The sequence below is a fragment of the Labeo rohita genome, chromosome 21, assembly GCF_022985175.1.
Source record: "Labeo rohita strain BAU-BD-2019 chromosome 21, IGBB_LRoh.1.0, whole genome shotgun sequence".
In the NCBI taxonomy this organism is placed as follows: Eukaryota; Metazoa; Chordata; class Actinopteri; order Cypriniformes; family Cyprinidae; genus Labeo; species Labeo rohita.
Genome location: NC_066889.1, coordinates 11,683,383 through 11,705,544, shown reverse-complemented (window position 1 = coordinate 11,705,544; position 22,162 = coordinate 11,683,383). Strand labels below are relative to the sequence as shown.

Sequence of the window (22,162 nt, the reverse complement as noted above, 5' to 3'; positions counted from 1 at the left end):
TATATTTTTTAAGCTACTGCATTTTATTTTAGGTCATTTTTAGGCTTCTATATTTTTAGACTGTTTTATTTATTTATTTATTTATTAGGCTAATATATTTTTTGGTTATTGTTAGGCTACTATATTTCATTTCAAGCTATTTTAATTTTTATTTGTGTGGGGGTTTTTTTGTTTGTTTGTTTGTTTATTTATTTATTTTTTTAGGCTATTTAATGTTTTAGGCTTTTTTATTTAGGCTACTATATATATTATTTCTTTAAACTATCTTATTTTATTTCTTTTTTATTTTTATTTATTTTTTGTGTTTTTTCTTTTGTTTTTTTTTATTGCTACTGCATTTAATTTCAAGCTAATATAATTTAGGTTATTTTAGGCTAGACTGTTTTATTGTAAGGTTTTTGTTTCATTTTAGTTTTTGTAAAATACTAAATATTTAATTTTTTATTTATTTGTTTTTTACTGTTTTTTTTTTTTTTTTTTAGGATATTTAATTTTTATTTATTTTTCATTTAGGTTGCTGTATTTAATTTTGTCTTAGACTATTTTATTTTGTGTTTCAGGTTGTTTTATTTTAGGTTATTTTTATGCTTCTACATTTTATTTTAAGCTATTTTATTTTGTTTTAAGTTATTTTTAGACTACTATAATTTATTGTAATCAATATTATTTTTAAGCAGTTTTATGTTAGGTTATGTTAGGCAACTATATTTTATTTTAGGCTATTTAAGTTTTTTTTTTTTTTTTTTTTTTTTTTGTTTTTTGTAAAATACTAAATAATAATAAAATAATAAAAAATAATATAATACTTTTATTATATTTTTAGGCCATTTACGTTTTTAGACTTTTATTTTGTATTTTAGGCTACTATATTTTATTTTAGGCTATCTTTTGTTTGTTTGTTTTTCTACTACATTTTAATGTAAGCTATTTTTTTTAAGCTGTTTTATTTTAGATTATTTTAGGCTACTGTATTTTTTAGGCTATTTTTTAACTCTTTTATTTGTTTATTTATTATTATAATATTATTATTATTATTATTATTATTAATTATACTACTAAAATTTATCTTCTTTTAGACTTTTGTATTTTTTTTCCCCTGAATAAAAAAACTTTACTTTAATTTAAAAAACTCACTGGATTATCTTCGATATACCTCCTAAAATTGCTTAGGACAAATATGAGACAGATGAGATGCTTGTTGACCTAATGAAAACCATACACCAAGTACTTTGGCCTGGGAAGGACATGATATTTGAGTTCATAGTGACATCTCTGCTCACAGTTTGTGACATTACTGAGAACATCTTAAACATTAGAGGACACATGTCAAATAGCTGTGGTCTGTTTCTCAGGAGACAATCTGAGAAGCGTGAGATTTCATCTGAAGTTCTCATTTACTCTATATTTAATTTTGTATACTCTGTGAGAAATAATCAAGACATTTTTCTCCCTTTCCCCTATGGGATGTTTTAAGACAATAACATAGTGCTCTGTTTAAAACCCAGTCCAACTTGTACTTCTTTTATAAATGGTTTATTTGTTTCTATGGCAGGTATCCCATCAGCCTCAGGAGTCCAAAGAGGAGGCTGAGTCAGGACACCCAGAGGATGACTCAGCAATCTTGTCCTCAATTTGCTATCGGGCCCACTCGAGATCTTGCCTCCTGACACCCTCGGCTCTCAGCAGACCTGGCTATACGGACACGGAGGACAGGACGACCAATCAGCTGCCTGACACCTCCAGACTCCATCCCCAAGACACCCCCAAACCACAGATCAACAGAGGTGAGAGTCTGGTGTTTATGTATCCATCCAGTCTCCCAGTGTGTGTATATATGTCTATGTGAATTATTTTTATTTATGTTTTTTTTTTTTGTTTTTTAGACAAAGAATATATAATTCCTTAGTCAGGGAAAATTCATGCTGATCTTTCTTTTGCTAATCTGAGCGTGAATGGTTTGATTTGACACTGGCATCATTGTAACACTGGTTTCCCATGACATTTACAGTGAGACATTTAATTTTATTCAGTGCATTTCTGATACAGTTAGAGAGAGTTAAAAGTTGCAGAAGAAAACAAGATCTGTTATTTCATTTCCGTGATTCTCAACAGAACCTCTCAAGAAAATGTCAAGGTCATATTTCACCCCCAAAAAAAAAAAAAAAAAAAAAAAAGTAAATTATGATTTGCTGAAAGAAGATAATAAAGAGAATTTATTTAAGCACTTATGTGGGACCATTAAGATGTTTGTATTATTTTCATGACAATAAAGCACATTTTGTCATTTGTCATAATGCAAAACCAGATTTATATTCTCGTTAACGTAATTTAAAAAATATATATTTTTGTGCTATATAGCTTTTATATTACTTTTTTAATAAAAATGAATAAACTGTGTTGTTTTACGGTAATGCAGTCTCCATTTCCTTACAGTAAATTAGAATCATTACTGAAAATGACAAAAATAGTATAAGTGCAGAGTCAGGATGCATTACAGTAATCAGAATGTAAAAAAATGAATTGTCCTTGTAAAAGTTTATTTTCATACTAGGCCATTTTTATGCAAAACGTAATGTAAGTTTTTTTTTTTTTTTTTTTTTTTCCCTTTATAAATTGTAGAGTATCATTGTTCAGATGTAAAATTGTTTTGTTTTTTTTGTTTTTTTTAAAGAACTCTCCTTTGCTCTCCAAGCCTCCATTTATTTGATCCAAAGTACAGCAAAAACAGTAAAACTCTGAAATATTTTTGCTATTTAAAATAACTATTTTCTATTCAAATGTATTTGAAAATGTAATTTATTCCTGTGATTTCAAAACTGAATTACTCTAGTCGCATGATCCTTCAGAAATCATTCTAATATTCTGATTTGCTGCTCCAAAAAAACATTAAACAGCTGAGCAGAATTTTTTTTCAGGTTTCATTGATAAATAGAAAGTTCAGAAGAACAGCATTTATCTGAAATAGAAATCTTTCGTAACATTGTAAATGTCTTTATCATTGCTTTTGATCAATTTAAAGCAACTTTGCTGTATAAAAGTATTACTATCATTTTTTTTTTTTTTTTTTTTTTTCAAAAAAAAAAAAAAAGAAAGATACTGACTCCAAGACATTTTGAATGGTATAATGTAATGTTACAAAAGCTTTTTATTTCAGATAATAAAAATGTTTCTTGAACAGCAAATCAGCAAATTAGAATGATTTCTGAAGGATCATGTGACACTGAAGATGAAAATGTAGCTTTGATCAAAGGAATAAATTACATTTTAAAATATATTCAAATAGAAAGCAGCTATTTCAAATAATAAAAATATCTCACAATCTTACAGCTGTATTTTGGATCAAATATGCAGGTTTGGGGAGCAAAAGAAACTTCTTTTAAAAAACATAAATCTTACTGTTCAAAAACTTTTGACTGGTATATATATATATATTTTTTTTTCTTTCTTATTTTGGGGTTAAATATGAGTCAGACATTTTTTTTCTCAGCCTTCACAAGATCCCCCAATTGCAATAAAAAATAAAATACGAAATATTAGAAAGATTCTTTGAAAAGTTGAAAAAGTGGACTGGAGGTTACTGAAGGCTTTACGATCCTATCTTTTTATAACAACAAGAATAAAGAGGTTTAACGGAAAAAACAACTGTCTCTGAAACATGATGCCTGATTTCCTTGTTTGAAATCTCCTCTAGTTCATTTTAAAAACGATATCTTGATCATCTCCTGAGTGGTTTTTAATGACCATTTGTTCTAAACTATCCTGATGGTGTGAATCACTTCAACAGATGTTATGACTCACTCAAAAAGCTCAAATTACGCCATCCAGTGTGTATTATTAGGAATTACACTTCGCCAGTTTCTACCGACGCCCCCTGCTGGATATATAAATGAAGTGCAGTCTATAAACTCCCAAAACCTTACATTACCTAGGCCAGGTAAGGTTAAACAAGCACTTTTCGATCTAGAATATAATGTACGATCATCCAGATGACATACTCTTCAAATCTGTTGCTTGTAAAAATATCCACATGGATATGTGGGTAACTACATGGGAATGCTTAATCTGTGTGAGCGGTTAACTTTGTAGTGGGATCAAGAGCGAGTAAGTCACGGGAATGTGTGCGAATAGCGTGTACGTTCATCCTGGCATGTGCGTGAAAGCAACAGCTTCCCACAGCTGCTCGCTTCGTCTCTGCATGCACGCACGTGTGTGTGTGCGTCTCTTCTCTTCACCTTCAGAGGGAAGGACACACATTCCAGCGCTGCTTCCCGACTCTGGCCCTGGGCGACGCTCGGCCGGAGCTGATAAGTGACAGGGCCCCCAGCCTCCGCTCCGCTCCGCTCAGCCCCCCTCCCCACCTCCCCACCTCCCCCTGGCAGCCGTGACCCCCCCGCGGCCTGGCTCAGCGCACAGACGTGCCGCTCCGGAATTCTGCCCTCTGCCCCACTTCTAACCCCCCCTCTCTCTCGTTCTCAGAGGTGGGGGCTTTTAAAGAGATAGCGTGCTTTTTAGTGGCACAGGCTGTCAGTGCGGCTCATCTGTTCTGTCTGCATATGGTGACTGTGAAATTGGAAACATCCCGTCGAATGCGTTCTCGCTTTCACAGACACGCACAGCAGTTATTGACGGGGCAAACAGAGAGCGGTTTTGCCGTCGCGATCAGGTGCTTACAGGCTTTGTCACAAGTGATTGCACGGTGAGGCCGGCGGGGGCAGTTTTGGCCGGCCTGGACTGAGAGTTTGGTTTCAGCTTTTTTTTTTTTTTTTGATGTGACAGCTCTGTGAAAGCGTCTCAGGTTCGGAGAGGTTATGGGAGGATGGAAAACGGCAAACGGCGGTGAGAGACGAGGGAGAGAGGCGTAGTCGTTACGCTGGTGTCAGCTAACAGCGGGAAGCACGCTCGTGTGTGTGTGTGTGTGTGTGTGTGAACAGTCGCGGACAGGCACGCAAACACACACATGCGTGCGTTTGTAGGACACGGAACGGACTACTAGTGGGGCGTGGAAAATGCGGTGGAACAAACAGCTTTAGATCACGAGTGTGACTCTGTGAGTGTGTATGCGTAAAAGCGCCGCGCACGCATGTGTGTCCGCCTCAGCCGCTGGAGCCTATCCAGGGTTTCCGTGGCGACCACACAACACAGTGAGACAATCAGTGGCAGGCCCACGCAGTGCGGCGAGAGGACATTAACACAGGAACCACAGGTCAGGGGCCACGGGGAGGGAGGGAGGGAGAGAGAGAGGGAGAAAAAGGGAGGGAGGGCAGAAAGAGGAAGATAGGGCAGGACTTGAGAAGCAAGTGACTCAAATGAGTGAATCTCATGAAATGCATCAAACACATCTGGGTCATATTTCACCCCAAATTATTATTATTATAATTGTTGTTGTTGTTGTTGTTGTTATTGTTATTATTAATTTAATATACCTTTTAAAGAAAATTTTCTGGACCATTAGTACTATGTGTGTGAGTAATAGTATTAATTAATAATGTTAACAATTATGATATAATAATAATAATAATAATAATAATAATAATAACAATAACAATAACAACAATAATAATAATAATAATAATATATTCGTAATGGTCCAAAAAGTCTTAGAAAATAGAATGAATAAATAAAACAAATTAAATGTTATAAGAATATATATACAAAATAATAATTACAATTCTAATATAAAAATATATACATAATAATAATGCAAACAAAATCCTGAAAACATCCTCAAAAATATAATATAATAAATATAATATAATGTCATGTAATATATAAAATATATTTGTATTTTTGTTTATTAATAAACAATTGATATAATGTAGTTTATAAAATATATTTATTTATTAATAGGCAATTATAAATAAATCATATTTTGATATTGTATATAATATTTTATTGTTATATATTGCTTTATTATTATTTATAAATTATTATTATTAAATTATTATTTAAGATTTAGTTTTAAGTGCCATTTATGTAAATATACAGCACTGAAAAAAATGTACTGTTTTATTGTTGTTGTTATCATTATTATCATTATTATCATTATTATTATTATTATTATTATTATTATTGGAGGTCATTATATTTTTTTAAGTTCATTAATATATAATGTTTAGAGTAATATAATAATATTTTAGATTTTGTATAAGAATTGTTTATTTATTTAATAAACTATTATAAATCATATTTTGATACTTCTGATACTTGTTTTATTATTATATTATATATTTATTATTGTTTTATTTATATAATATATTGTATTATTTATATTACATATTGTATTATTATTATTTTTATTATTTTAATATTTATTAAATATTTATTAATATTTATAAATATTTATTTTTATTAATATTATTATTATTATTATTAAACATATATGTGTATATATATATATTGCAAACAAAATCGTGATTATATATTAAAAAATATTATTATTTATTTATTAATAAACAATAATGCATATATCATTGGGGTCTATATATATATATATATATATATATATATATATATATATATATATATATATATATATATATATATATATATATATATATTATTTATTTTTATTTATTTTTTTTGAGATTGTTGTATGGTGTAACATTTATTTATTTATTAAATAATTTTGATTATTTATTTATTTATTTATCCATGTATACCAGTAAAAGTTTGTTTTGCATTTGAATTTGTATTGTTGAATAAGTATTTTTATTACTGTAAATAAATAGTTGTTTTAAGTGGCATTAATATTAATATTTGTCTTTTATTATTATTATTATTATTATTATTATTATTATTATTATTTTAATATTATTTATTTCATATTTTTAACCTTAATGCTAGTTGTTTTCATGAGATTTACTCAAGTAATAGATGTTGGAAGAGAGAGATTAAAAAAGAAAACATGGTCTTAAAGTGAGACTAATTCAGTTAGTGTCTGCTTTTAAGCTGTTTCGTGATTCAGTGCTGGGACATTTCCACTGACACAGCCACATGTGGGTTCGTGTCTTTGACCAGGGTGTGTTTTGAGGAGAAAGAGTTTGCGAGGGGGTAAAATGTGTGTCATAGTTTATGTGTGTAAAAGAGAAGGGGTATATGTGTTTGTGAGAGCGAGCGAAAGAGAGCGAACGCACTCACACATCTGTGTCCCCTGGGGAAGTGGCTAAAAATAAGCAGCTCCTCAAGCCTTCTGGTGTCTGAGCAGCGTCTGTCTGCTCTTCGCCGCCATCCCTGCGGCCCTCCTCTCCTCATCTTCCATCCCTCCATCTCTCAATTACACACACACACAGTATAACCGCACACATACGCACGCTCTTACGCACCCATAACCGTGTACACAAACACACACACACACCAACTACACCCAGCTGCGTCCCTGCTCTACTTCCTGCGCCGACGACCTCCGGTCTGGCAGTCTGCAGCCCAGGAAAAAAGAGCCAGAGACACTGAAAAGGGGCGGGAGGGGAAAAAAAAGGATAGAAGAGAGTGCGAAGAGAAGAAGAGAAAAATTGAGTGAGGGGAAAAGGCCAGAAGACAAGTGTGAGAATGTTTTGAAGTTGTCACCTATAAAAACAAACCTTGAAGGTCAAAAGTCCCCGTCTCATCACTCTCTATTCGCAGGTGATTTCCGAGTGGTTGCCGCCTCTAAACGGGCGTTTTCTGTCGATGTGGGGTCCGAGGTAGCTGAGGAGAGCTGTTTGGGACGTGGACGGGTCGCTCAGCTCATGAAGACCTTCAGTGTGTCCAGTGAGTCCCAAACACCGCCCCGTGGCAACAAACCACCAATCCCGGAAAAGCCTACCCACTTGAGGCTCCGCCCCTCACCCTCTCTCAGGTAATCAACAAGGGACCAACCCCTGCGCCGCAATCAGGACATCCAGCCAGGGGCCTTCTTCAGAAGGGTGTAGGTGCTTAGCCTCTCTCAGGAACTTGAATGTTTAGTTACCAAAGTGACGTAAAGCATCGCTTTTTTGCAATATTGATGTTTTTCTTTATTATTTTTGTTTTTTACATGGTATGAGTGGTTTGTAAAACTTCAGCAGGAATGAAACATCAGTCATATTGCTATTCCCTCAAACTTTCAGCAGTACTGTTGACCTGGCTGTACAATAAATTGCAGTTTACAAGTGCATTTCTGTTTTAAAGGGTCATATGAAATCTTAATCAACAGTGTAAGATTGAGTAAACCAAATCATACCAAAGTACCAAAAGTTTGCTTCTTTTTTTTCAATATCTAGAGGACAGGGTGGTCAATATAAAGCCCGTATTTACTGTAAATTACAATTTCTTTTTAGCAGTTAAGATGTACAGACAGTTGCTGGATTAAATGGAACACATTTTGCACAGTATTTACTCTAAACATTAGACAATTCACTGACAAAGTTACATTTTGGAACTGACACTGTGGAATGACCAATTGTGCCAAATATCTAACATGTTGGTCTACATTGCTGGTTTTCTCATAGCTATACATTTACTTAGGTTGAAGGTCTTGTATTCAAATTTTCCATTTTGGTAATCAGGTCAGTAGGGCAGCAGTCACTTTCTTGTATTTTGTTTTCTCACAGTCACATTTGCTTGCACTTAATTCTGTTTTTTTTTTTTTTTTTACATGTTGTGATCTGGAAAAGTTTATATAATTACTCTGTGCAAGGCTTGAATGTCCTGTCCACACATTCAGGATAAGTGTGGGATATTGCCTCTGTAATAAAATGATCAAACCTCCTTCTGCTTCTGGTTACAATTTTATCCTCAGTGGCTTGACAGGCTTCAGGCTGTGTTTATGTTTAACATGTGCTTATGACAAGCATTTGCTGGAGTCATCTGAGGTCAAGTCATGTAGCCAAGAATATTTCATATCCTTTTCAGTGCCATCTAATCAAAATATACAGTGGTTTTCGTGCAATACATTTCCATGCATCATGCATGAAAGAGCTGATGGGGCTTACAAGATGTATGGATTGTAAATATTGCGCATTTTAAGTGCCTTTGGTAGTCTAGTTATGCAGTGAGCTGTTCTCTTGGATGCCCCCTGCTTGCTGATCACAATAAAACAGAGAGACGGAGAGTTGGAGAAATAAAGGAGGGCGTCAAGCCAAATAAGAGACCACATTAACACTTAATGTTTATAATCATCATTAAAACGCTTGCATAACTCTTGGCGAACTTGTTAACACTTTAATATGAGATTTGTGTTGTGTAAAATGTTTTCCTTTTTGATTTTTTTCTCCTTTTTTGTGTGTAATTAATTGTTTTATGAGGTAGTTGCACTACATAAGGGACACAGGAATTATGTAGCTTGGCTCGCACAGTGTATACAGGGGAAACCTACAATTTCCTAAATTTCGAGGTCACTGCTTTAGTATTATTTGAAGTTATCCTAACAGGAGTAGAAGTGCAGTTTTTAAGCATATTTCATGAGTTAAATCTATTCTAAAACATTATTATCTTAAATGAGAGATTTAGAAAAAGAACATTGATCAAAATTGGAAAACTCTTTCCGATACCTCCCAATTATTGATGTTAATGTGGCACGTCATACAAATTTTTCTAATTATCTGACAAACCCTATTTAACTGGAAGCTAAAACTTTCCAGTTTTCACTGACTTTGCAAGATGGTGAGCCGTTCTATAGTGACTGGAAACATCCGACCTCAGGTTGTCCTGATGAAGGCCAAAAGCAGCCATAGCAAGAGAAGTTGGACGTTCCAAATCTGTGATTTCTAAAAAAATTGCATCTTTACAATGTAGGGCTGTCCCCTAATAGTCGATGAGAAGAGGCTTGGTTCACCAAAATTGTATTAGTCGCTTTGTCGCAGAAAAAAAAAAAATCCACAGGAAGTGGTGAAGTCATGCAAATCGTTAACAACTGGTCTATGTGGTAATATAGTACATCGAGTAGGGCATCCTAATGCTCACCTATCATTCATCGACTGCAAATATGCCTTTTCATCTGAAAAAATGTATGTAGTACCAACTTTGTCTTCTCAATCTAATGTTAACCTAGAAAAATGTACGCTATAGAAGCTGAACAGTAACGCGCTTACTACATGACAAGTAGAGGTGCCGATGCAGTCACTTGCTAATAAAATGCTCCGTCATTTTCAGATATACAGTAGTCAACATTTAAAGTGGATCAAAACCTTTCATCAAAGTTGTCCTAAAACCAAAACAATATCTATTTTGTCTTAGGACAACTTTAGAATCTGTAAAGACTTAATTATTTAATTATAATTATTACATCTGCCAGTGTGCTGTGGCAAGCTTTTTTTGCATGCACTTTAGGCAATTAAATTAATGTAGAGAATCTCAATGGGCAATCGGTTCAGCACTGCAGCTGGAATTGCTAGTTAAGTGCTAAACGGGGTAAGGATCTATGTTGGCACACAGTGTCTCAACATTTGAGAATTTGGACTGAAAGCCCACTCTGTAGTGACCAAACCCTTCATCAGCAGAAAGAATAAATAGGCTAGAATAACCTTTCCTGAGGAGCATGTTGTGCGGACAAAGTACTGGTCAAAGTTCACTTCAGTGATGAAACCAAGTTTCATTTATTTGGGACCGATGGGAAACATTATGTTCGTCGTCAAACTGGGAAAAGACTGAACCTGAAGTGTGTAAAGAAGTCAGTGAAAGATGGAGGAGGAAGTGTTATGGTTTTGGGGATGTTTTCTGCAGAAAGAGTTGGGCCTTTTATAAAGCTACATGGCAGGGTGAATGCAAATGTTTATCAGAACCTCCTGCGGCAACATGCAGTTCCTTCCCTGCGTTCAAGCGGTTTTTTTTGGGTTTTTTTTATGGAGGACAATGCTCCCTGTCACACAGCAAAACAGGTAAAGCGGTTACTTGAAGCTGAAAACATTGAAATAAAGAAACGGCCTGCGCAGAGTCCTGATCTTAACCCAACCCAAAATTCTTGGTGACAAAATTATGACTAAGAATCCCACCCTCCCCTCCTACTTACAATTCGCTATGCCCAAGTGTTTGCAGTAGATGTTGCTGTTTCTAGCGTGTGACATCATCTAGATCTTTAAATGCGTCATAGGCCCTGCGTGATCACACACACTAGCTCACTAACCAATCAAAAGATGTGAGCAAATGGAAGCTGGCGCCCAGTCCTGCATCAGTGGATGCAACAATAGTATCGGCTGTTCTCCTATGCACAGAGACGTCGGTGAGTTGTTTCCAGGCAAGTGCGGGAGGCCCCTGGCAAATAGACCCCCCTCCCACACCGCCCCCCAAAGCCTGGCCACTGCCGACAGGGCCCTCCGATGAGCAATAAAAAGGGGCCGTTGTTGCCGCTGCGGCGGAGGGAAGATGAGACGGACGCTTCTGTTTTTCTCTCCCTGCGTCTATCTCCTAATGCCCACAGAAGGAAAAAGAAGAAAGAAAGAGAGGAAAGGAAGTAAAGCGTGGCGTTCTGGGGCGTTCCTCCACCCCCCCACCCCCCCTTCTACCCCAGAGGAGCCGTGTTGAGGAGAAGAGAGGGGGCCTGGGCCATGTGATAGGGAGAGCATGCGGGCACGGTTCGGCCCCCAGGCAGAGGGAACGGGGTCTGCTGCATGATTAATCTGGCTGAGGGCAGGAGGACCGCCACAGGCCTGCCGCATTAACTCCCTGCTCTCCCGCTACACACACACACACAAACAAAAAACACACACCCACGGAAAATCTGGGTTGATGGCCAGTACGTGAGCCAGTGTGTCCACCTGCAGCAGAGGCAGGGTTAGTTTGTTTGGAAAGTGGAGCGAGCTTTTGTTTTTGCCACAGGCTCAGTCTCGCCTCTGTCACATGAGAGGCAGCACGCAGGAAGTCACAGGGATGTTTGTCTATTGACATGCGGCTTGGACATGGTCACTGGATGTTAAACTTATGCCTCGGAGGAGATAACAACATCCCAAAAGAATAAAAAGACAAGAAGAGGTCTATCAAGGATATCGAGGTACACGTAAGATGGTCATTTTTGACATCATTTGTAAGTCTTATCCTACTTTTCATGCAACTATTTTGTGTTGAACAGCTTTCATCACATATAAACTAATATTTATAATACTCCACAGGTTGTCCTGCTGGTTGTTTGTGGTGAGACTAGTTCTCAATGTACACATGCAGCATTGAAGCTCATTGGTCACTTGCTGAGACACTGGCCAGCTCCAGGCCCAGGCAGACAGAGGGTTAAACTCCTGCAGTCCGCGCCGCATTAACTGGAAAGGAATGAAGTGTCAAGCGTGTTCTCACCGCAGCGAAACGGTCGAAACCCTGCCCCCCCCCCCACACCCCCCCACAGTCATCCACCCCCCACCCCCAGCAACCTCCCACAGCCGTGACCAAATTATTTCCTAGCCTCCCGAGATTCGCCTCGCCAGACAAAAATCTGCAGCGCAGCCCTGATTCAGTGCACAAACATGCAGCCTCCCTCGTCTCTCAACGCCTCTGTGCCGCCACTTTGAAGAAAATGGGCCTCCTTTTTTTAACGGGCCTCCGTTAGGACAGCTCCGTCTGTTTACACTCGACAGATTTAAACGCTCCCAAAAATGGCACCCACAAACAACTTGGCTTCCTCAATGCGTGAGGGCCAGTTCAAGAGCTTGCTTTTTGTTCACCCTCCCTGTCTTTCTCTCCCTCTTTCAATTTCACTTTTCCTCAGGTTTGGACTCAACACATTTAAGCAAGAAAAACCAAAAACTCCAACTGATAGTAGTTTTGAATCTTAACAGTAGAGGTGGGAAACAGGGTAGGGTGGGGTGGGGTGGGATGTGGGGGTGGGGGGGTGTACAGTGAACCCCACCAGTCCACACAGCCCTGCCAAACTGCTTTAAAAAACTCTCTGTTTTATTTATAGTGCACTGTATCCATGGCAACCAAAGAGGTCAGGCAAGCCGGGCCTGTGTTTCACCCTGCTCTAGGGATTAGGATTTCACAGAGGTTCTCTGATGTGCAGAAGGTGGGCTGGAGCTGCTCACCAACTGAACGCCACTGACTAGTGGGAAAGCAGAACTCTCCGGAGTCCTGAGGAGAGGCTGGAGAGCTGCAGTGGGAATTCTGAGGAGAGAGAGTGGGTGGGGAAGATGGGGGGCTTCAGCAGACTCACGGAAATGGAGAGAAGTGTGATGCCAACCTTAATGAGCTGGTCTAGGCTCTGGAGAGCAAGCCGGTAGTGCTCGATTGGGGTTGTTTTTGCAAGTTCTCACTGATACCCAAACCAACTGATAACCAATCCAACTTTAAGGCTGTTGGCAAAAGCAACGCCATAAATATTTACCACAAAAATGAGTTGCAAGTAAGCAAAACACCTAACCTTCTCAGCGTAGAGACACCTGACAGCAATTGCAGTGATTTTATATACTTATAGACTTGCGACAACAGTGTCGCAGGTTAAAAGGGTTCAGAAGAGGGAGGAGAGGTCGCAAGACCTTGGAGCTATTTGAGGCCAATCAAACAGTCCTCAATACCAAAATAATATAGGAAAATTACCAAGTATAAATTTGCAATTTTTGGCACCCCAGAACTTGAGTCTTGAGGTCTGAGCTATCTGAGGTCATCAGCCCATTACTCAAAACTGAGAAAGATAGGTGGCATAAAGAGAGAAACTCTGTAAAGCGGAAGATTTTTGTGGCCTTGTTATTTTCATCCCAGGCTCTGCGTGCAGGAGCCGTTCCAAATCTGTGCGTGGGAGCCAGTTGGAGTAGACCAAAGAGAGGGAAAGAGAGAGAGAGGGAGAGAGAAAAAAGAAAGAGATTTGGAGGGGGTGCTTTGACATGCTCTCCAAGAACGGCACCGCTTGAGCATGTGGACTTCCGGATCCCTCCCGGAGTGCACGCAGTCAGCGTTGCTAGGAGACAGACTTCCGTGGGGTTGGTGGAGGATGACGCCTGGCAGGGTAGGAGGTGGAGTACGATTGTACGATTGGCCTCCACTCTTTAGGTTGGAACGAACTCAGTCCGCAACTCTTCTACAGTGTGGTCATTCCTCTAACCTCCACACCTGTGATGCCACCCCCAGTCTCAAGGGGGCGCCATCAGCACCTGTGGCCACACAGCTTGTAGCACAAACACAGACTCCACCGCTTGTGACCACCACTATGAACACGGTTGCCAGGAGACCGGAGGTGTTAGATGTAGAAGGCTTGCGCTGTTGCCAGGAGATGGTGGTTCTGACTTTGAGGGAGACTTGGGGCTCTCTGGGGGTTGGCGTCGCCAGTGGGACGAGGGCTGGCGTTGCTAAGAGATGCCACTGGCCAGCAAGAGTTGTGAGCTGGAGAAGAGTTACGGGCACAAAAGACTTTATGCGTCAATGGGCATCACACTGAGGAAAAGTGTGTGTCACATTGGTGACTGGTTAAAACTGAACAGGCTAAAAGGGTGACAATATGCCACGACTCATTATAATACACTGCAGTAAACTTCACTCACAATGAAGTGCACAGTGAGACATCTGTATGCATAAACAAATTGCTCATTATCACAGCTTACCACTGAAGAGTTCCTCACGGTGAGGCACAACAGCTATTACCAATGACCGCATCTGGTGCACAAACTTGAAGATACCAGAAGTTTGCTTCAAAGCCCAAATGCAACTTACTGACCAGGTACCTTTTGTTAGATGAGGTTGCATTTGATGTTATCAGGGTCTTACCTAAATCCCATTGCGACACCACTAAAGGTACACATGCGTGCAAACGTACACACATATGGGTCATGTGAACCAGGCTTACGCCGCAACGCCAATCCTTCTACAGAAGCTGCAATGCATGCTGGTATATTGCTGTTGAGCGTGAGCCCGGCTGAGCCTCCGAGCTTCATTTATCAGTAGGGACACACACACAAAGGACTCAGTGTGGGGGGGCAGTAATTGGATCTACGCCTCCCTGGTGCCCCTAAGACCTACTCCAGCCCCCATCCCCCAAATCCTCCCTCTCTTCCTCACCCTCGTCTCCTTCATCTCGCCGTATCTGCACGCCGCTTATGGCTTGAGGAAACGCGCGGCACATACGTGTGCAGATACAGACAGATATGAGCATGCCACAGACACATGCTGTGACATGTCACACCCTCTCTGGGTTCTCAGACATTTTGTGCTGCGAGACCTAGATGGTGGAAAACTTTCAACTTGGAAGATGACTCTCCAGCTGTGGTCTGAAAAGGAACGAACTGCCCCACATCTGTGTGTAACATCCTTGTGAGCTATTTCCTGCTCTTGTCTTAATGGAGATGTTGAGATTTTGTCAGTTTGAGATAATTCTGTTCACGCAAGCTGAAGTTACCTCCCCGAATACAAGGAATTACACGGATTAAATTTACAGATCTGCGGCTAAACAACTCAATCTGACTGTCTATCCACACCCTTTACTGACATTGTTCTTCTCTTGTTTTCGTGGTTGTTGTTTTCAAGCCGTGGTGGTGTTGGAGCTGTGGGGAAGAGAGCGACGTCTGATCTGGGCTGGATTTGTGCTCGGCTGTAGTTGTGGCTGAGGCAGTGCTGTTGGCTCCTGGGCAGGCAGGCAGGCCCCTGCAGCCCGGGCCCTCTTCCAGCATGGGCGGCAGCAAATCGGACAAAGAAGCTCAGTCTCTCCGGGTGTGTGCCTGTGTGTGCGCGAGTGGTTCTGCAGAAAGACCCTGGCGAGCCCAGCGCAAGGGTCTTATCCTTGCGGCTCAAACACACGCCACCAGCTGCTGCCCTCTTCCTGTGCTTTCATTAAGGCAGTCTCTGTCCTGTCCCGTAGGGTAATACGCACACGGTCCTCAGAAAAGAGAAAATATCTGTCTTCTCCCCTTCCTGTGTTTCATTCCTCTCTCCCTTGAAAGTGACGCAACAAACTAGATCGCTCCCATTATAATCAACGAAGCTACCCTGCTAGCACGCAGCGGCTTTGTTGATTATAATGGGAGCGATCTAGTTTCGATGCACTGTTTGCTTGCAGTATAGACGCGATGGTACTCTCTCTCTTTTTCTCTATCTGTCTAGGCACACTGGCCAGCAAGACGAGAGGTGCCAGCCGGAGCTCATACCCACTGCAGCATTCACAGCACAATGAAATATCTCTGTCTTTGGCCGGCTCCGGTCAGCACTGGCCTGCTTTTTCTTTGTAGTGTGCATGTGAATGAGCGCATCTGAAGGTTAGCATATTTCTTCATGTGTATTTCTAAGCGGGCGTGGGTGTGTGTGCACGTGTGTAAAGTCTGTCGGAGCCGCAGTGTGCGGAGCTCTGAGCCTAGAGCCAAGCCAGGCATTGCCAGAGGGAGCGCCTGCTATGTAGGGCGACGGGCAAGCTGGACGCCAGTGGAATATCAACGCAGAGCTGCCGCCACTCCTCCCAGCAGCCCACCTGCCCACTCGCTTCACTCCAGAGAGAGAGAGAGACGGACAGTGGGAGAGAGGGAAAAGGAGGGGGTTGCAGGAAATTGCCAGGTAGTTTCCAGACCCACTTCCCTGTGTCGCGCCCAATTAATCAGGGCCGCATCCATGCTGGCTGCCCCCTCCCTATTAACAGGAGGTGTGTGTGTGTGTGTGTGTTCGGAAAAGTGACCAAGAAACTTCATTAAATGAGTTAAGTTACTGAGGTTTGAAGTAGCTAACTTTTTTAAGTGCCGCTGTTTACGGTTAGTTATTGTGCCATCCTTTGTTCTCATTTACATGTGTGTGTGTGTGTTTGCAGGGCTTGACGGAGTGTTCGCTAACACCTGCAAACCTCACATTCTCTCGTTTTTACCTCCTGCGGTGCGTACACACCTGGATACACACACGCGCACATACACTTGGGTAGAAACACGCACGTAAACACACCCACACCAGCTCCTTTTGCAGAAATTTTCAGGTTTCCACTGATTGTTTTTTTTTTTTGGTTTAAGCTTCCCATCATGATGTGATTCTTAGCTGTCTTCATGTGTTTGTGTTTGTGTGTGTGTGTGTGCTATAAGATTGCAATCAGCCACCACTGTGTGTGTTTTCACCTGTGTGTCATTATTTGCAGCCAAATCAGTGGCTAAAGCTGTCGTGTTCATGTTGGTCTTACCTGACACATGGTCCTGCAGCACTGTCACGTATTGTACTATTTATGTAAATTAATTTGTATGTCAGTTTTGCAGATGTCACTCCCATGATTCCAAGCATGGCTGGGTTTATTCGGGGAAAAAAATTTTGTAAGTCTGCCTAAAGTAAACTGTGTGCTTGTGCGCGGCATAATCACTGCTCTGAGTAAACCTGCGTGTGTGTGTGTGTCTGTAGCGTGCAGTGCTGCGTGGAGGACGGGCGCGGTATGAGCAGAGAGACAGCTGCCCTGACAGATGCCAGGAGGCAGGACCCCACTGGGGAGCAGGGGGGGACGGAGCTGGCACTCTCTCACCCCAACGGAAACACCATGGGCTGCGGAGGAAGTGGGCAGGGGGAGAGACCCTGTTTGTGTGGGTGTGTGTGTGTGTGTGCGAGGTGTAGATGATTCTCCCTTCATCTCAGCTTGTGTACGGTGGGGACAGTTTAAAAAACACTTGAAAGTGCAATGAGGCAGATAACATTAACAGTTTCCCTCATACCTGCTGGAATAATTACATGCTATCAGGATGCTAGCAAACACTGCCACTGTTTGTTCTTTTATAATTTACCATTATCTGCTTTTTCGTAGAACTCAGACATTAAAGTTGACCTTCACTGCTCGGTATTACACTTACAAACATATACCATTAAAGTCAGTTTAATGACAATAAAAGATGGCCGTACCATGGTTTTTTAATACTTTGTATGCCATGGTAGTGTTGGGTTACTACATGCTATCTAAAATGTAGTGTACTAAAAAATGCCATGATATTCCAACAATTTTCCATGGTTTCCACTGTATGAAAGTTCCTTTTCATTCTTTGTTTAGGGGTAAAACAAAGTTCGAAATAAGTGAGCAGCGGTATAGGGGAGAGTGGGGTAAGATGAGCCACTAAGGTAAAATGATGCAGAAGTACAATGTAAATATCTAAAGTAATTTCAGAATGTTTTCTATCATTTTAAATGATCGGAATGTATCTATGACAAAGGGCTCTACAAATATGGCTTCTTATAAAAAAAAGTGTTCCTATGGCTCAGTTTGCCCCAGGGTAGGGGTAAGTTGATCCGAGTCAGTGGGTAAGATGCACCATCTGGATGTAAACTGACCATCAGACTAAATCTGATTTTAACCCATGTGAAATTTTAAAGATAATTTAACGTTTTCAAAAACTCATTTAATAATCAAATAATAATATTTAAATATATAATAAATAAATTCAGTTGTATAATATCACATTAACCCTTTCACGCGTACGATCACACCAGTGTGATCATTCTTGGCTGGTCCCTGGAGCGTACGATCACACCGGTGTGATTCGAACGTTCGGCGCGTCACGTGATCAACCGCTGAATTCAAATCTGCTTTGGCGCTTTGGCTGGCGCTGAGCCAGATCGGACGCGCTGAGCGCTTGTTATATTATCGCAACTATTCAGTGTTTTCAACAATAAAATGCTTATTTTAGGTTCCAGACATTTACATACACATACGTCCTAGTAAAACGATGCATTTATATTTAGCAAAATACATGCCGATGTCTATGGAAGCGGCAATAATGATTCTTACCAATGTTATCTAACGACATGTTTTATTGATATCATATACACATTGTGTAGGTAACTATAAAGTTCACTCTGCTCTTCTCCAAGCTCACCAGAGACTTACTTTAATGTTTTTCGGGAGGAGAGGATGAATTTGCGTTTTGTAAATCCCACAGCTCAGATTCAGCGCGAATTAACATGGCGGCGCCCATGACTTGACATAGATCAACTAACACGCTCATTATAAAAGTGTTTAAACCTCCAAATACATTTGCTTGCACATATTTCAGAATCGGAATATCAGATATTTCATAATACAGTGAGCACGTTTGTGAATATTAATAATAAAAAGGGAAAAAACCATATAAAAGTGATACATGTGTCATACAGCGCTATTGTGGCTGCGTTGCGTCACGGGACAAACACGAGGCGTCGCCATGGAAACAATAAGGCTATATGTTCTAAATAACGGTCGCCTAAAAAAAACTCACTCTGGGGGCGCAGCTAGAATATTTTAAACTCACGCGTGAAAGGGTTAAAATACCAGTTTATACTTGAGAGATGTAACTTAAGTTCAGTGCCTTATGGTAGGGTAAGTTAAAATACTGGCTCAGTTTACCCCACAGCTTTTGGCTCACTTTGCCCCATAGCTACTCTTTTGGAAAAAACTAGCTTGCTTATTAATTCAGGCTGATATTTAGCTAAATGATTTGCATGGATTCATAAGCTGCTAAATCACCTATATGCATCATAAATATTTTTAGACTTGGAAAAATTACTTCGATGTAACAGCCATTACATCTGTTATGCTAAAATTTTATTTTGACAAGCCAAAGTAAATGATGCCTTCCACTCCTCCCTTGTGTTTCTTCTTTTTACAGTCTGGCAGAAATAATGGGTGGTTCCAAAATATATGATCACATGACAGTAAAAGTGTACAGTTGCCAAGATACAGGGGCTGGGTCAACTTACCCACTGGCTCATCTTACCCCACTCTACTGTTAGAACATCCCAGTGCTCCCCACTCTGATGAAAGCAATGTTTAAATGAATATGTGAATATGTGCTGCATGCTTTCCTCTCAGTAGCAAAAATGGAGAAAACAAGAAGCATTTTATATATAAAAAAAACATCTGACCATAGCAACACGAGAATGTTTGCACAAGCTCTGCAAATTAGCACTCCTGTGAAGTCACGTCACATGCATTTACATGGCACTTTATTCAATATAAAGCAATCGGCAGTGTTAATTAAACATGAAAAACAGTGTTAGTGTCTAATTTCATCAGAAGCACAACATTATTTGCTACTATAAACTGGCTCTTCACGGTGTTCATGTTTTTACCTCCAAGAACTCAACAGACGAAGTGAACCCAGAGAAGAGTTCCATGTGAAAGAACGCAGAGCCTCAGCGCACACCTTGCATGACATAATTGTCATCGTCCAATAGTAGTACCGACACTCTAAAAATTTTCACCAGTTTCAACTTAAAAACATGCGTTCAGCAGCTGCCTTACAATTTTAAGTTAAATCAACTTAAAAATAAAAATCCTTTCAACTCACTACAATAAAATAAGTTGAAATGACTTCTACTTTTAAGTTGATTTAACTTAAAATTTTAAGGCAGCTGCTAAACTTAAGTTGAAACTGGTAAAAACTTTTTTACAGTGAATGTGTTTTGCAGCTGTAATAAACTTTCTCAGAAGGTCAGCTTTGGCAAGCCGTTTCAAACTCCCAAAACAAACTTAGTTTTGGCTGGATTTTGTTCAAAATTACGTCAAATCAATTTGTTCTTTGATTTTTGTTTGAAAGGGCCTTAATGCACTACACTGTAAAAAACTATTTGTTGAGTCAACTTAAAATAATTTGTTACCCGGCTGCCTTAAAATTTAAAGTTCAGTCAACTCAAAAAAAGTTTATTCAACTTGAAATGTTAAGTTATACTAAGTGACAACTTAGATATTTGAGTTGATTCAACTTAAAATTTTAAGGCATTGGGGTTACTTACCCATCTGAGTTTAACAAACACAAATATCTAAGTTGTTACTTAGTACAACTTAACATTTCAAGTTGAATAAACTTATTTGAGTTGACTGAACTTTACATTTTAAGGCAGCAGGGTAACAAATTATTTTAAGCTGACTCAACAAATGTGAGGTTTTTTTATGCACTTTTTTGCAGAAAACCTGGAAGAGAACCTTTACGACTAGAGAATTACACAGATGCAGTACAAAATAGTTAGATTAAAAAAGATTATAGATTATATTGATTACATGTCATTATTAAAATCTTCTCTGCAATATTACAAGAGCTTGTCACCCAGTGATAAATGCTGTTATGCAACAAAATTGACGTTAGATAGTGGGATAGTCTTACAGATCCGAAACAATGATAACATTTTTTGTGGGCGGAGCCTATCTGGTGGCAGAAAATTACAGTTTTTAAGTAGCAGTCTATGGAGCCATGGAATAAAAGAATAGAAAAGGGTAAATTTGATTTTATATTTTAAAATTCTGACTTGTGAGATTACATCTCACAGTTCTAATAAGAAAAAAACAACTCGTCATTCTCTCTTTTCCCCTCAGCTCAGAATAGGAGTTTATCCCACACTACTGGCTTTTTTCCCTCAGAACTGACAAGCTCACTATTTTTGAGTTAAATCGAGTTATAAAGTCTGAATTAGACAAAATAAAAAAGTCAGATTTGTGAGATTAAATAAATAAATGTTATGTAAAAATTTTAATAGTATAGGTTTAAATAATATGTCATGCTGTAACTGTAGGGCTAATACAATACAAGTCCCCTATGAACAGAATATGTGAATATTATGTACACTGTAAAAAATAAAAAACGCAATTTGTTGACTCAGCTTAAAATAATTTGTTACCCTGCTGCCTGAATATTTTAAGTTCAGTCAACTAAAATAAGTTTAGTCAACTTGAAATGTTAAGTTGTACTAAGTAACAACTTAGATATTTGTGTTTGCTAAACTTAACAGATGGGTAAGTAACCCAGCTGCCTTCAAATTTTAGATTGATTCAAATCAAGTATCTAAGTTGTCACTTAGTATAATTTAACATTTCAAGTTGAATAAACTTTTTTTTAGTTGACTGAACTTAAAATTTTAAGGCAGCCAGGTTACCAATTTTTTTAAGGTGACTCAACAAATTGTTTTTTACAGTATAGACCTGTTGTTTAAATCCAATTTATGTTTTAAAAGTAGAGTAATCATAGCAGTTGTAATCCATATTATGTACGTTTAAACATCTGCGTTTAGTTTTAAACGGCGTCTTTGACAACAGTATTCTATAAAAATTATTAGCATTCCGATTTTGACATCAAAAGGCACAAAATATTTTTTTTCTCTTATTACATGGATTTTACCCGATTACCTCCACTTGTTACCAGTGTTTTTCTGCAACCACTATGTGCACGCAGCCTCAAATGACGTAACTGTGACATCTACTCCAAATTGGTCTATAGGCAATGTCGGTCCTGGAGTGCCGATGACCTGCAGAGTTTAGTTCCAACTCTAATCAAACGCACCTGAACAAGCTAATCAAAGTCTTCAGGATTACTAGGGCCACAGGCAGGTG

At 39.1% G+C, this 22,162-nt stretch overlaps 2 protein-coding genes across 3 annotated transcripts in view; both read left to right on the top strand.

Moving 5' to 3' along the window:
- zgc:100829 (uncharacterized protein LOC445149 homolog) overlaps positions 1-8,609 on the top strand; it is a 32,947-nt gene extending 24,338 nt beyond the window's left edge. For both annotated transcript variants that reach the window (XM_051093840.1, XM_051093839.1), the window contains exons 7-8: positions 1,553-1,784; positions 7,621-8,609. In XM_051093840.1, the coding sequence (XP_050949797.1) occupies positions 1,553-1,784; positions 7,621-7,838 (450 nt within the window). In that variant the 3' untranslated portion in view covers positions 7,839-8,609. The remainder of the gene's footprint in view (positions 1-1,552; positions 1,785-7,620) is intronic.
- A 7,378-nt stretch (positions 8,610-15,987) lies between these two features.
- The window catches only part of LOC127152838 (uncharacterized), a 30,864-nt gene continuing 24,689 nt past the window's right edge, over positions 15,988-22,162 (top strand). Inside the window, exons 1-3 of the mRNA XM_051093694.1 lie at positions 15,988-16,407; positions 17,077-17,138; positions 17,224-17,403. Of these exons, the coding sequence (XP_050949651.1) occupies positions 16,132-16,407; positions 17,077-17,138; positions 17,224-17,403 (518 nt within the window). The 5' untranslated portion in view covers positions 15,988-16,131. The remainder of the gene's footprint in view (positions 16,408-17,076; positions 17,139-17,223; positions 17,404-22,162) is intronic.